This window comes from Passer montanus, unplaced genomic scaffold (assembly GCF_014805655.1).
Source record: "Passer montanus isolate IOZ18808 unplaced genomic scaffold, ASM1480565v1 scaffold61, whole genome shotgun sequence".
NCBI lineage: Eukaryota > Metazoa > Chordata > Aves > Passeriformes > Passeridae > Passer > Passer montanus.
Genome location: NW_024371149.1, coordinates 3,038,819 through 3,054,808, shown reverse-complemented (window position 1 = coordinate 3,054,808; position 15,990 = coordinate 3,038,819). Strand labels below are relative to the sequence as shown.

General features: G+C 38.9%; 1 protein-coding gene across 4 annotated transcripts in view; it reads left to right on the top strand.

Moving 5' to 3' along the window:
- Positions 1-15,990, top strand: part of KAT6B (lysine acetyltransferase 6B) — a 108,217-nt gene that overhangs the window by 65,484 nt on the left and 26,743 nt on the right. For all 4 annotated transcript variants that reach the window (XM_039727342.1, XM_039727341.1, XM_039727343.1 and 1 more), the window contains exons 9-12: positions 68-183; positions 2,164-2,305; positions 5,305-5,466; positions 10,062-10,155. In XM_039727342.1, coding sequence (XP_039583276.1) covers positions 68-183; positions 2,164-2,305; positions 5,305-5,466; positions 10,062-10,155 — 514 coding nt within the window. The remainder of the gene's footprint in view (positions 1-67; positions 184-2,163; positions 2,306-5,304; positions 5,467-10,061; positions 10,156-15,990) is intronic.

The window sequence follows — 15,990 nt, the reverse complement described above, 5'->3', positions numbered from 1 at the left end:
TATGAAGCTAAAGTTTCTTCTACTTTTTTATAACTAATACTTTTTTTTTTTTAATTTCACCTGACAGAAAATTGGGTGTAAAAACACTGGTGAAACAGGTGGGCGATACCCTTCAGTGATTGAGTTTGGAAAATACGAGATCCAGACCTGGTACTCTTCACCTTACCCACAGGAATATGCAAGGTAGCAAGTTCTCAAGATTGCCCATATGTAGTTGGCATTTTTTCTGATGTGAACATTTCAACTTATTTTTACTCTTTTGTAACTGTTTATGATTTAAAGCCTTTAAAAGTAAAGATGCTTTTGTAATTACAACTGAGAACAAGGATTTGTCATTCTTTTTAGCTAGTTCTAAATCAAAGATGCAATAAAAAGTTGTTTTCCTAGTCCTGTATAAATGCCAATGTGTAGCGTGTATTGGTGTGGTTTCATTCGAGGTTTATTTTTGTGGTTTTGTTGGTTTTGTTTCCACTTATTTGTTTGGTTTTGTCTGGGGTTTTTTCTGTTTGTTTTTTCTTAGACCATTGCAATGAGGTATGTCTGACTTCTGGCCCTTTAGACAAATTGCTTTTGGTTGTGGTCCAACGTTTGTTAACCTCCTTTTTTCTAAGGACCAGGGGAGATGTCATGCTAAATAAATGAAGTAAAAGTGGGCAAGTTGTGGCAACAGCATCTCATTTCTGACCATCTTTGCAAGGGTGTACCTTGGAGTCCAGCAGAGAGCCTGGACTAGTACATGTGCTCAGCAGATCTCTGCAGAATTTTGTGTGTGCTGAAAATCAATGTTTTATTAATCCGTTGTCTCTATGGCACACAGGAAGATATTCAGAACTGTATGTTTATCAAGCTCTACTACAGCATGCAACGTGATGTGTTCCAAAATGCTGTTGCATCGTGTCACTCTAAAAAGCCTTTTGTTTGTGTGGTGGGAATGAGGGATATGTCATGTATCCATCATATACAAACCAAGGGCTAAAAAAGTGTGGAGAGCATTTCCATTTCCTATTATAACCACTGTTTTTGTAGTGTTAATTTTTTATTTCAGTTTTGCTTTTTATTCCCTCAATTTATTGGGAAAGGGTGAGTTGCCTATTCCATCAAGTAAATTAATCCCAGATAGAAGCATAATGATGGCTGATTATTAGTATGAGGCTAGAGTTGGATGACGCTGTAGGAGGTACTGTGGCTCTCAGTTGAGTGCAGTGGCATTACATCATTGAACAAATAGTTCAAACTACTTTTTATGTTGTTGATGAACTTCCTTAGGATACTAGAATAGTGCAAACCATGGCTCTAATCCCAGGATGTGCTTGTAACTTCAGAGAAGATAAAGATTGTTCTCTGCTCTAAAACTTTGCAGACTAATTAATTTCTAGAGCAGTCTTCCACTGATTCAGTAATTTAAAAATGAAAGTAAGTAGCCATAAAAATGACCAAAGGGAATGGTTTATGATGGTATGTAGAACACAGGGCATGTGGGTTACCTGTATGTAGTCTGAACTGGATCCTCCCCTGACAAGAGCACTTGTTAGTGTTGCCTGTGCTGTGGAGATTGTGGAGGGGAGATGTTTTGCCTTTATGTGAACTCTTTGGATTGGCTTCTGTAGTAAAGTGATAATTTAGGTGGAGATGAGGAGGTAAAATCCTACCAGAGTTTGCCGTCTTGCCCAAGTATTTGGAAGACAGTGGGAAGAAAAGTCATCTCAGAGCCCTCCCCCGAAGCAAAATAAGGAAAATTCAAGGGAAGGAGATGCCCTGTATCCTGCTTTGTTCTTCCTTTATCTTTATTAGGAACAGGAAAGATGAAATTTGAAGTATTACTCCAGTGTGCTTACTTTGATGGAGACCACAGGAAAAGCTAGGCTGGAGGGTGGGAGGGGGAAGAAACCGAGATCTGCCAGAGGCTGAACCACAAACTGACCACAGCACAACTCTGTTCAGTTAGGTTCACTGTGGTTGATTGATTGAAGCTGACTGTTTCTTATTTTCCTTTTCTGATGAGTACTGTGTGAATGATAAATCATTCACTCTAATGTTCTATTTACTTATTTAGTTGTGCTTTAGCAGCATTTCTGTATACCTTATATTTTCTCATTTGTGGTAACTTTGTTTATGGAATGTAACAAAATTTTTGTATAAAATATCTTCTTAATTTTCCTACAGATTACCAAAACTTTACCTGTGTGAATTCTGTCTTAAATACATGAAAAGTAAAAACATTTTGTTAAGGCACTCAGAGAAATGTGGCTGGTTTCATCCTCCAGCCAATGAAATCTACAGAAGAAATGACCTTTCAGTATTTGAGGTAGGTGTTTCAAAACTATAAGCTTTTGGAAAAGAACCAGTTTGTAGATGTTACAGACTAGCTGTGGAACTAGTGAAAACTTTAACATCCTTAAATACTTCCTTGGAGATTCTTCTTATACTGCAAAGCCGAGTTGATATTCTGCCTATACTGCAAAAACAAATCCATCTTCCCAAGCTGTTCTACCCTGTTCTGCCATGTTCTTTCATTATTTGTTGTTTACTTGTACTTCATGCCAAGCTCTTTAAGGTACTTGACTAGCATGAGTCTTAGGGCTTTCTTTGCAGTTCTCATCTTGGATTGGTTTGCCTTTCCCTTCTCAGCAAGAATACCCCTTGACACCCATTTGTTTCTGGCTGCTTGAGTGCCTTGGGTGCAGGGAGAAGTCTAATCATAATGTAGGTGCTCCCAAAGTATAAAAGCCAGTAAGACAGCTTCTTGTGTGTTCTAAAATCACAAATGTAGCTCCTGAGTGCTTCTGCCTTCATTTTGGATGTTTGAGAAACTTGCCCTGAAATATAAAAAATGCCACAACCTCAACTTTGGATTTATTTATGTTATTTTTTTGGGAGATGACTTATTTTGAGTGTGAGGTTTAATGTATATCCTGGACAAGAGAATTCTGTGTTTCTAATAGCATACCTGCAGTTAAAACTATGCCTTAACTTTCACATTCCAGTTTCTCAAGCATTATTGCAGGTAGTAATAACAGAAAAGACTGGTGGGGTTGCTAGGACTTCTATTCTCAAGAGTGTTATTGAGATGCATGTATTGATAATTTTTCTTTAATTGCAGATGTCATATTCTTCTTCAAACATGTGTTTTCAAATTGTATAAGTGTCCTTTGTTCTGTCATTGCCATTATCTGTTCAAATAATGGTAGATACAGTTTGAAAGGTTTTTTTAAGTTAGAACAAGATCTTTGTATTTGGTTCATTTGCTTATGTTTGTGCTATTAAAAAAATAACTATTTGCCTCAAGATTGTGTTCTTCCTGACTTGAGCAGTTTTTATAAATATTGAAGAACTGCCAGCAAAAGACTTATGTTGTAAATAGACTTACCTCTTTGCCTATTAAGAATGAAATTGCCCTAGACTGTTTAAAACAACTTGATATTCTCTGTTAGCAGGTGTTAAGAACTGTGGAGCATACAATAGGCAAATTGTGCTTTCTCATTTACTTTTATTAACTACTGCTAACATGTAAATGAAAAATTCTAAGAAAATAAAGTACAGAGAAATACTGAGAAAGGGGATGGGGAGGTGGGGGATTGCTGCATGGAAAACAAAGTATTGTGGAAGCCATGTCCCAACTCTTTCTCCACTGCTTTTGTTCCCTTTGTCTGTTTTGGGTGCTTCAGTAAGCACTTGTGCTAAGCACTTGTGTAGTTGGTTTGTGTCTTTTTATTTCAAAGGTTAATGTCAGTTGTCACTGACTGCTGTAGAAACTTAGTCATTAGTTGATGTCCTTCTTCATAGATCTTTTCAAGAATTCTGTGCAACCATTTTCTTTTAGGCAGAATGAAGAGTTTGTGGTTTCCTTCATGCTTTGTGTTTTTGAGAGAAATGGAAATAAGTTTGGCATTTTGTGATTTATGTACCTCTGCCCAGAGGATGACTTTGACAGATTTGAGAGCAGACTTTGACATAGCTTACTATTATGCTGTAGCCAAGCAACTTTTGACAGATGCTTCCTTTTGAGCTTGCTGTCCCTCTTTTTTCCCTGCTTCTCACATTTAAAACTGGCGAACAAGCTGTGTTTGCCTGAAATTTAAGTTTTTTTACATTTCTGTACAAATGTTCTTACGAAAAAAGACAGCTCACATAATTTGCATTTTCAGGCTTACAGCTTAGCCAGTGGTGATTTCTGCTTCCTTAGTGTTCACATTTAATTTGCACACTTGCTAATAAGTGTGAAAAGTAAAAAAAAGCACCTGGACAAGGGAGTGTGCTGTAAGAGAGATTGATGTATTCGATGAGCTCTTAAGAGCTGTATACAAGTTTGTCATGATGCCTTAAGGAGCAGTAGCTATTCATTGAATCTTTTTTCTTCAATCCACTTAATGCAGCTATACTACTGATGTTCCCTTAAAATCCCTAAATATTATCCAGAAGGATGGGTTTTGCTTAGATTTGTAACTAGGGTTCTTACTCAAAACAAATTAGAATAGAAGATGGCTTCTTTTTCTGCACAGTTCCTGTCATTTGTCTCTCTCTGAATGAAACACAGCTACTGTCATTATCAAAAACATCAGTACAAGCAAACCATTCTATTAAGATTATTTCAAAAATGTGTTGCCTTTGACTGAGCCTTTCAGGAAGTACCTAATTGATCTAGGAAATGTGCATTTGTGTCTGGCTTTTCTGTAGCTGTCTGAGTCACAGCTTGACTCTTTTCACTCATAATATACCTAGACTAATTGTAGTATTTAGCCAGGAAATTTACCTCTCTCACTCAATAGCGTTTTAGCCTGGCATGGAAATTTTGTCTTGTCTAATTTATCCAAAACATTGATGTGATTGATATGTAATTTGCTACTCATTTATTGGCCTTACATCTTACCGATTCAGCATAATACACTTCTTTGTTTGGGGTTTTTTAAAAGTTGCTGTACTCCACTGTCTTCTAGCAAACCACAATTTAAGGCAGTTTTAACTAGTGCATTTTTGTTGTCTGCCAGTTGTACTAATTTCTTTTCCAGGCATAAAATGAAAGAGGTAAGTCTGTCTTCAGCAACTAAAATGTGAAGTTACTTTGTTTAATAAATCCAGATACTCAGAGGTTACTTAAAAATGCAAAGTAATTAGCACCTACTGGAGGATGCTTATTTAAGAAGAAAGTGAGGCATTTCTCTTTTGAACCTTGATGTGTTTAGTTTGCTTGTTTCTTGTAACACCATACTGTTCACATTTCCTTCGAGGATATGATTGATTCAATAAGTTGTTTTGTCCTAACTTGTTGGTGCCATGGAAATAACTGCATCTGTCTTGCTTTTCTAGGTTGATGGAAATGTGAGCAAAATTTATTGTCAGAATCTTTGTTTGTTAGCTAAGCTCTTTCTGGACCACAAAACCTTGTATTATGATGTTGAACCATTCCTCTTCTATGTCCTTACAAAAAATGATGAGAAAGGCTGCCATTTAGTTGGATATTTCTCTAAGGTAAAAATTTTAAAAGTGGGTTTATTTAATATTTGTAATGTCCTGCTCTCCTTAATGCTTCTCCTTGCAAAAACAAAGAAAAATCAGAAGTCAGAAAAAAAACCATAAGCTTGAAAGCCTCTCTGTAAATCTTGGATATTATGTGCATTGTCTCAAATACATTGTACTTTCTTGCCTCTGACTGATCCAAATTCAGAATTTGTTCAGCCACATGGATGGGGGTAGGTTTTTTCTTGTTTGGGGATTTTGTTTTCAGAATTTGTTGTGGTTTCAGTTGAATATTTAAATCTCTTTCCTTCCCCAACATTTTTGCATGAGTATGCCAAATCTAACTTGTAAAAGTTGCAGGTATTTGGAATGTTGATGTGTTTTCATGGCTTGACTGCTGGCAGTTCCAGCTGGCTATTTAGATGTAAATGGGCAGTGCTGTTGCTCTCTTGTGTGCAGTCTGATCTAAGGCAGTTACTTGCTGCTCCCATGTAAGAATACTTTGCCTGACTTCATGGTGCCTGCCTTGTTTAGAGTAGATGTCTCAGTGGTAGCTGTTTTCAAGTAATAGATGGCTGCTATTGACAAAAATAATACTTAAGTGAACAATCTTGACAAAGATGACCAAGAAAAATGGTGAACTATAGTCAGATGTGCCTGCAATGGGAAAGCTTCCATTATTGTCCATAATTTGCCCCAAGGGATGTGTTGAATAGGTACAGTTATTCAGAAATTCACTACTTCCTGATCCTAGTATTGCTACCTCCTACTGACTATATATTTTCTTTTTCAAATAAGTGATTTGTAGGAAAAGAGTAGTTAGGAGAAGCCCATAAGTCTTGTCAGAGTATCTGGATATTATATAGTAATCTCTTAGATGTCTAGCCACATCCTTCTGAGAGGTGGACCTTGCTGGAATTAAAGTGAGACATGTAGGCACAATTTACACAGTCTTTAATGTCAGTCAGAACTTCTTGTGACAGACATGTCAACTTTTATTTAGCCAAGTATTTTCTCCATGTGATTAAGGTGTTGCAGCTTAAGGTGAGTCTCTTGATTTTTGTTCCTTATAGAATGGTTCATGTTGGAAAAGACCTTTGAGATCATGGAGTCCAACTGTTACCCCAGCACTGCCATGGTTGCTACTAAACAGTGTTCCCAGGTGCCACATTCACAAGTGTTTTGAACATTTCCAGAGATGGCAATTCTACCACTCCCATGAGCAGCCTGTTCCAATGCTTTGTTACCCTCTCAGTGAAGAAAGTTTTCCTAACGTGCAATCTGAGCCTTCCTTGATGCAACTCAAGGCCATTTCCTCTCAGCCTGTCACTACTTCCTGGGCATGAGAGAAAAGCCCAAGTAGACCATAGAGGAGAAGGCAAAGGCTGTGGCTAAGTGGGTCACCCTGTCATAGGAGGAGATCAGGTTAGTCAGGCAGCACCTGCCTTTCACAAACCCAAGCTGGCTGGACCTGATTCCCTGGTTGTCCTGCATGGGCCATGTGATGGCAGTCAAAATGATCTGCTTTGTGACCTTCCCCTGACACATGAGGTCAGGCTGACAGACCTGTAGTTCCCAAATCCTCTTTCTGCCACTTTTTGTTTTACGGTTGCTAACCTCCATTCAACTGGGACCTTTATAGTTAACCAGTACTACTGGTAAATGGTGGAGAGTGGCTCAGTGAGCTCTTCCAACAGTTCCCTTGGGCTCTGTGGACTTGTAGATCTTTTAAGTGACATGATAGGTCACTAAGCATTTTCTTGTTGCTCACAGGGGCTTCATCCTGCTCCCTGTTTGTCTTCCTGCTCAGGGGGCTGGATACCCTGAGTACAGTGGCCTTGCTGTTAAGGACTGAGGCAAAGAAGGCATGAAGTACCTCAGCCTTTTCCTCATTGTTGTGATTTAAGCCCAGCTGGAAATTAAACCCCATGCAGCCACTCTCCACTTCCTCCAGTGATAGAGGCAAAATGTAGAGGTTATGGGTTGGGATAACAATTTACTGGAAATAGCAATGAGATAAGAAATTGAACAGTGACAGCAACAATACTAATAAGACAATGTATGAAAGAAGTGATTACATGCAAATGCTTAGTGCATCAGAGGTGATCTATTGCTCCCCCCACCTTTTTTTACCCCCCAAGCCAGAGACAGTGGGGGGAAAAAAAAAAAAGGTGGACAACCCTCCAGTCAGGACCAGCAGCATTGCACTGCACTGCTTGCCACCCACTCCTCTTGAAAAGGACAAAAATGTCTGTGGACCCTCCAAACACTCTTTTAGCTCCACTTGAACCATGCTCCTTTCTTGGAAGTGGAGAATTCCTTACTTCCACCCTCAGTGGTTATATTGGTGGTATAGAATAACAACAATTTGTCCTTGTCTTGTGTACCAGTGGTCAGTTTGCATTCTAGGTGTGCTTTGGTCCTTCTAATACTGTCCCTGCAAAAACTCACAACACCCTTGAAGTCTTCCTGTTGTCTGCCCTCTTCTTCCAAAGGTGATAGACTCTCATTTTCCCTGAGCTTCAGACAAAGCTCTCTGCTCAACCAGTCAGGTTGTCTGTGCGTGCTCATCTGGAAGCACATGGGGATGGCCTGCTCCTGTGTCTTTAAAAATTTCCTTCTTTCAGCACGTCTAGCCTTTGTAGACTCCTTTGCTTTTGCATCCTAAGGAACTTTCTCAACCAGGCCAAAGTCTGCCCTGTGGGAGTCCAAGGTAGCAGTTCTGTTTACCCCCCTCATTATTTCTTCAAGAAACAGAAGCTATCATTTCGTGATCACTGTGTGCAAGATGACCTCCAGCATCACATCACCCCCAGTCCTCTGTTCACAGGCAGCAGGTCCAGCTGTGGACTTCCCCTTTTTGTTCACTCCCCAGCTGTATCACGAAGTTATATTCCACACATCCCAGGAACCTCCTAGTCTGCTTCCTTTCTGCTGTGCTGTATTTCCAGGGTTTATAGCCATGCATTTCAGCACTCCAGCATGTGTGATCCCACCATGGTTCCATGATGGCAGCTGTGTCACAGTTTTCCTGCTGCACCATGGCTGCCATTTACTCCTGTTTGTTGGCCATGCTGTGTGCATTGGTGTAGGTGCTCTCGAGTTGGGCAATTCAGTCCTGCTGCCTTTTTGGGGGGAGCAGCTCTAATTCCGGTGTGACCATGCTCAGGCACGCCCATGATTTCTGACACATGAATAACCCTTGTATCCTTGCTGCCACATGGATCTCCATGTCCTACCTTTACTGAGGTGGCTGAGTAGTGAAGGATGTTGTTAGCACACCTTCCCTCCCTTCCCTCAAACAACAGATACATGTTCTACTTCCACTTCACCCCTGTTGCTTTTGGCCAGTCTGTGTTGATCACAATATGATCTGATGATCACAAATATTATCACCACCAAAACTTAGGGAAAAATCTTCATTTCAAATTATTGCATGTCATCCATATGTGTCTCCCTGCCACTGCTTTTTTTTTTTTTTAAGAACGTGTGTGTGTGCTTTTGCTGGGAGAAATGCTCTGGCTTTTCTTACCTGGTTATAAATGTTTTGCCAGGATATGGTCTTCTTACTAGTAATAGTCTTGAGGGTTTGGGAGGCATGTACTGAGAAAATATTTAACTGTTATACAATCTAAGCAACCTTGTGAAATCTGGCTTGGGTATCTGACAGAGTATTTGGGAATGAGTGTAGTGGCATGTGATCCTGTCATGTCATCACTGGTCTGGTGTCATCTTGTGTGGAGGCTGAAATGATAGCTGGTGTTTTAAACCATACATGTACTTACCACAGCTCCTTGTCAGTTATTCTGACCTGGATATTTCTGGTTGCTTTGGTCTCCCTCAAAACTGCATATTGCTGATTTTTGGGGTGTAATATTTTAGAGGTAACAAAACTCTTCCTTCTTATCAATCAACTGGAAAGAACCTATAAACTTCTGTAGTTAGAACATTTCCTAATCTTAGCTTCTTCTGTCTTGAACAATCAGTGTAGTATTTGTCTCCATTGCCTGTATATGACTTCATTCTGTCCAAAAGTTTTTGTTTCTGAGCATTCTGCCTTGATTTGTGCTCTGGTGATAAGCATCTAGCTTTTAAAACCTTAGTATGCTTCAAATATAGCTGCTTAGTTCTGCACATATGGGGTTCCTCCCCTGCACCCTGACCACATATTCAGAGAGAAGACAAAAAAAAAAGGTGAAAACCTGTAGGGACTTAGTGCAGCAGTTATAGACAGTACAACTTCACCATGTGTAGGGATATTGTATTCCACTTCCATATCCTTGAGAGAATAGTCAGTGAAGCGTGAAAATATTTCCCTCTTCTTACTATCTTTCTCCTTTAGAGCATTTAAACTTTATTATGCTGTTCAGACAACGTGTTTAATTTTTAAGATGCCAAGTGGTTAAGTAATTAAAAAAATATTCTGAAGGGTATGTTTGATACTTCTTCCTTAAAATTAGACATTAACATGGAATTATTTGACTTTAGTACTGAACCCATGCATCTGTTCACCTTATTGGGATATTTTACAAGGACAGTAGCAGGTGCAGGCAATTGCCCACTTCAGCAGTGCTTTGACATACTTGATCTGTTTCTCCTTCCCACAGGAAAAGCTTTGCCAGCAGAAGTACAATGTCTCCTGCATAATGATCATGCCCCAATACCAAAGGCAAGGATTTGGAAGGTTTCTCATTGATTTCAGTAAGTGAAGTGTTTTATTTACACTTGTGATTCAAGGAGCTGATGGCTGTTATATGAAAGTGTAACATACGAAACTTTATTTAACTAACTCTGTTGTTTTTATCAATAGGTAATGGGATTTCTGTTTATATTTACATAGGATAGAAAAGCTCCCTGAAGTGAAAAACTTAGTGCTGCTCTGTTATTGTACTCGAGGAAATTGAGAATGGATCTCTCGGCAGTAATATTAGCTCACAAAGCTATTACCCTGAATGAATTGTCTAAATTACTTTCCATTTTGCTTTGCTCATTAGTATAAGAAGAGGCAATTATTTGTGATTATAGCTAAGAAGGTGTTAGTCTGAGGCATTCTCTCCATTCTAATATTTCTAGCTTCTATCTTTTTTTAGGGGAAAAAAACCCCTTTAATTGAAGAATTGCACCATGGAAGAAAAGTATTTTGGTTTTTGTGTTCATCACTTTCTTAGTGAGAATTGTTACCAGAAAGGGTGTAGGTGTTAGTGGCTGTACACGTACCTGCTGCTTTATTTTGCTGAGCTGCCTGACCTGTTAGAAAGCTTCAGGCACACTTGTTTAAATATAGATTTGTTACTCCCCAAATCTTTTTGTATAAGGGAACGCCAAACAAAATTATCTAAGGAAACTTCTCAGTTGAGTGTCCTCATTACTCCTGAATCCATCTTTCTACTGTAATTTAGAGGGAGGATGATAAGGAGTTAGTGTATATTGTATGTAGTTGCTTTTCACTATTATGTTTTAGAAGGCCCTGTAGAATTACATGAGGGTAGAGATAGTTCAGATAATAGGATTCCTGCCCTGAAGGTGTATGCAAGAACATTAAAATGCAAATAATAATACATTGCAGTGTAACAGCAGGACAAAGACAATCATTTGTAACTGTAGAGTTTTCAAGTTCTGTTCTTGCAGTGTTGTACCCAGCATGACTGTGCTAGAGTGTATAAAGATACTTAGTATGTCCCATCATTGCATGGCTCTATAAACAGCCTTCACTATACCCCTGTGAGTTAGGTAAAAATGGTTCTGGACCACTTAATCCACCACTGAAATGTGGCTGTCACTGGAGTGGAACACAGCAGCTGTTCCATTGTGCGCCTTCTGCAACCCTTCAGCAAAGGCTGTGAGAAGTACCACGTATTTCTGGGTCTGTGGAGAGATCTTTAAGCTTTCTTAGGTAGAAATCAGCCCTGTTTTAGGATTAGAATACTTTTTTTTTTTTGCATAGGAGATGAGCTCTTAAGTGGGCACTGGTAAATGCTTCCAGGCTTTTCCTTTGTTTGTTACTCTGTGGTGTCTCTATCTCCCTCTCAAAAAAATAAAAAGCACTCTCAACAAATGTTATTCTGGTTGAGTTTGCAATGGTTATAAATACAAAACTGATGGCACAGCCATGAAAGGCGTGGATTCCGCAGAAGGTCGGGGTATCAGTATGCTGTGTCTCTCTGGATGTGTGCTCTACTACTGTGCTTTGTGCTGCTCCATCTGTGAAAATCAATAGGGTGTTCTGGCCTTCTTGTCCTTTGGAAAAATCTGGAAGCACATGGGGTTTTTTCAATCATTAGGTTATATGTGATAATTGCTTGGAGCTTATCTGGTGCTGTTCCTAGACCTTCCTCTTTGCAGACACGTTCAGATCCCAGGTGTGGGCTGCAGCTGTACAAACTGGGCACAGGACAGAAACACCTTTAGCTTCTGCTGTGGCTGCCAGACCATCCACTGCAGAAGCACACAGGCAGTCCTTCAGTACTTCCCCTTTGTTTTCTGGACAGAAATTTCCTTAACTAACTGGGAATCAGACTGTTCCATTTGCCAGCAGAATGAGGAACCAAGAGATAACTGAGAAAGTCTGGCTGTATACTGAGAGTAAGGTGCAAACTACCTAAAAGGTAGTGAGGGAATTGTTTGTGGCTGTTTTTTCTGTATGTAGAAGGGAAGGGAAGACTTTAAAGGCTAGTTTTCCAATAATGCATTTGTATCTTTTTTCAGGAGGGAGGCTGAATTCCATGAAATGGGGCATAGCTGCATCTGAATTAGTGACCTCAAAACCTTTTTTACAGGAAAACACTTCAAAATGAATTATTTACTCTTTTTCTTGTAATTTGATGTGTTTCTGCCTTTGGACTAACTCCCATCTTCTTTGTGCTTTACTTTTCTGTTCACTTGTGGTCTCCTGGGTATAAATTGCTCTAACTGGTCTGAGAAGATGCGATATAAAACCTCCCAGTTATTATTCTAAACTTGAACAGACCAAGTTTATCATAGTTTAAAGCATTCTTTACCAGTGACATTATCTAGACTGTCATGTTCTCATAAAGTCATAGCAAGATAAATTTTATGCTCTGAATGTTAAGTCTTCATTTGTTATGTGGGTAATGCTTGTAAACTGCTTTATTTTGAAATCTGTGAAGCAGTCACTGGTACTTGTCTTTTTTTATAACAGTAACCAGAACAGTGTTTAGACTATAATAATAAAAACGTAACTGAGCAAGTAATTTTCAGAAAATGATAGTTACAAACCACAGAAGGGAATATTTTAAAAACTGTGTGCAAGCAGTTGACTGCTCACATTATTTTGTATGTATCTAGACACTTGATAGGCTGGAAAGAACACAGCCTTTAAGCCACTACACAACTTCTGCTTTGTCAGCAGTCTGCTGAAAAAGTAGTTTGTGGTAAAAATTTGCCTCTTTTTTGGTAAGTGAAATGCATTTGTTTGTTCAGATTGCGATGCATTCCTTTGTCTTAAACTAATTTAATTTTCACAGATGAGTCTTATGTGGTCATGCTGTAACTAGCAAGGGAAAATAAATTCTTTCATTTTGCTAAAGGAAAAATAGGTATTTGTCTTCTGACCACTGATTTTTAGTTTTTTCACCTTAATATTTCTCTAACTACATTTAAATTTACCTGTATTTCATATCCAAACTGGTAATAGCAGTATTTATTACTCTGTAGACACCAATATAAAGGTCTGTTGGTCTGTATCTTCAGGAATCTATAATCTCGCCTATGGGAAAGAGGAGTTTTTAAAAAAGGAAATTAACTCTTGTGAGAAGCAGGTGTGCTGTAAAATGCCTGAATTTGCTACTCTGATTGCCTTCAGCAATAATTTAATTTCTAGTTTTCTTTATGTCATTCATAATTTAAATAGAAATGTTGTTAAATTTAAAAAACATGCTCTGTAACTGTGTTTTTAAAGCCTGGTAAGATTTTTTTATTATTATTAATTGTGGGGAAATTAGAGATTTTGACTGTGATAGAAACTTGTTGGGCTGTTTAGAAATTGAGAAGAGTTTAGTTATAAATATTTTATTAAATGGTTAAACTGCTGATTTGTAAAATTGAAGACTTGATACTGCTTAATTTTGTTTAATTCACTCTAAGACAATCAGTTTAACCTGTTCTATTTTCTTGTAGCGTGTTATACTGAAGACAAAATGGTTTGCATGAAGTCTGCATTTTGTTTACTCTAAGTATGCTTTATTAAATACTATTTTGTAACCAATGGTTGATTTTTCATGTAGGGATAGGGATCCTGATTTTCACTTGGAGTGTATCTAACATAAAAAGCATTTCCTGAAAATGAATAAAGGTCTTAATTTGCTTGTTACATTTATACCTTCCTGCATTTTACAGGACTGAAAGCTCCTGCCAAACTTTTTGGGTCTGGGCTGTTCGTTTTGTTTTCATTTCTTTGTTGTTCTTGTATTCTGTGGGATTTGCAGGATTGTGATTGCAGGGTTTTGTCTGAGGGAGAATAATTGACTTCTGCATCCATCTTCTATATTTGCTGTAAATAAAGTTTTTGGGCAAGTAGACTCCAGCTGGAGTTGCTCCAGCAGGGAAGCAGAAAGCAGACTTCATTGCCTACGAGCCCGTTGTGGCTTTGGTTTGGAGTCCCGTTGCAGAGATGCACAGCTGTGGTTGCTGTGCCCAGGACTCACTGGGTGTGCTGGCCTTTGGGTGAGCCTTGGGCTGGCCCCTGTCAGCTCAGCCTGTACTGCTGCTGTGGCAGGGACAGTGCAAGCCCTGAAGCCACTGTGTGGTAGCTGCTCTCTGTGCAGACCCACTTCTTTTATAAACTTTAGCAGCTCCTCTATGCGAGACGTTTTTCTTTGCTTTCCTGATTTGAGCTCTTGCAAAGCCTGGGATCTTCATATGCTTTCTATTTCTATTCATCAGACTGCAGTGCCAGAGCATACTAGTATTTCTTTATTTGGCATATCTAACGGAGTTCATTATTACTAGAATGAAATACAGCACTATTTCATATTTGTTTTCTGTAAGTTTAAAGTTGTCTTTTGATTCATACTTCTTCACAAAGCTCATCTTGTCACAGTCTCACATTTCTGCATACTGGATTGCAAATTCCATGCTGGAGGCCTAGCCAGCAGCTGGAAGAAAAGAAATGCATGTGACTGTTAGGATAAACCTTTCCAACTGTGCTGGCTAGGATGTTGACAGTTCATTTGCATTACAGTAACAACTGGGCTTAATGCTGAGCAGCAAAGTCCTTGGTAGCCTTTTGTTACTTATCTTGGGGCTGTTTCTGGTCCAACTGATTGTAGCAGTTTCTTCCTCCCCTTCAGAATTCAGTGGGGTTTTTTTTGGTTTATCTGTTCATTGTGAAATTATTATTCTTGCTCAAGAGATGAAACATATTTAAGGATGCTGGGATTCTGTTTGGGCTAAATACATTCTTTGTTTTGTGGGTTTTTGGGTATTTTTTGGTTCACTTGTCTATGTGGGAAAGTCAGTACTAACTTTTTAAACTTTCCTATCACTTTTTGCATGCAACTTGAAAAGGCTGGAAATGGTATTTTTCCTTAGCTTGACTTAACCCCTGATTCACCTTCAGGATTTAGGATGTGTAGCTCAGATTTTTTTTTGTGAGAAAGCCATAATAGGGAAAGGCAATTCAAGTCTGACAGTGGAAGAAACCAATAGCATTTATATTACCTGAGAACTTCTATTTTGGTGCAGGAAAATCGGCTCTGTTAAGTGTCCCTTGTTTGCTCACTTCCCCAAATCTGGTATGTTTCTTGGTCAAGTGTTGGTTTTTGTTTATTGTTCTGTTCAAACAGGTGAGTAATTCTTCAAGTCCTGATCTGCAGAAGCAGCAGGGCAACAGCAGTAATAGCACTGCAACAGGCTATGGTATAGCACCAGGGAAGGCAAGTTTCCAAAGGATGGGAGGAACAAAAAAATTTGCTCTACAAGTAAGGGAAAACTATTAATGAAAAGTTATTTCTTTCCTCCTAAATGCTTTTCATGTGTAAGTATCAGAGCCAGTGATAGAGGCGATCAGTACCATTAGTGATGTTTTATAATTGGTAACCACTCATTTCCTGGTTAGTAACAACATTCATTAGCCTACATTGCTTCTTAATGGTGTTTATTTGTGGTTCACAGCTTTGAAGGACTTGACTGAATATCTGGAACTAAACCTTGTTTCTTTTCTCTCAGTTCTAGTCCTGTCCTCTTGACTGGAAATGCCTACAATCTCATGTTCACATTAACCATTTAGGGGCTTTTGAGCACAAAAGCCCCAGAAGTATTCTGGGCTGAAAGTGTGGGGAGTTGGTACAGATGTCCTCAAAAGTGTTTGTTATACATGATCCTGTATGCACTTTCCTTGAGAAGTGGGGGATGGTGATGAGGCACTGAATAGGCAAAAAAAAATAGATGCATAGTTTTGTAAAGTGCATTCTTGAATTGTTTCCAGTTTGCACTTGTTTCAGAAGATCTGCATCTCTCTGTGGAAATGTGGAAGATGTTCACTGCTCAGTGCCCAGTCATGCAGAAGTGGTAAGCATT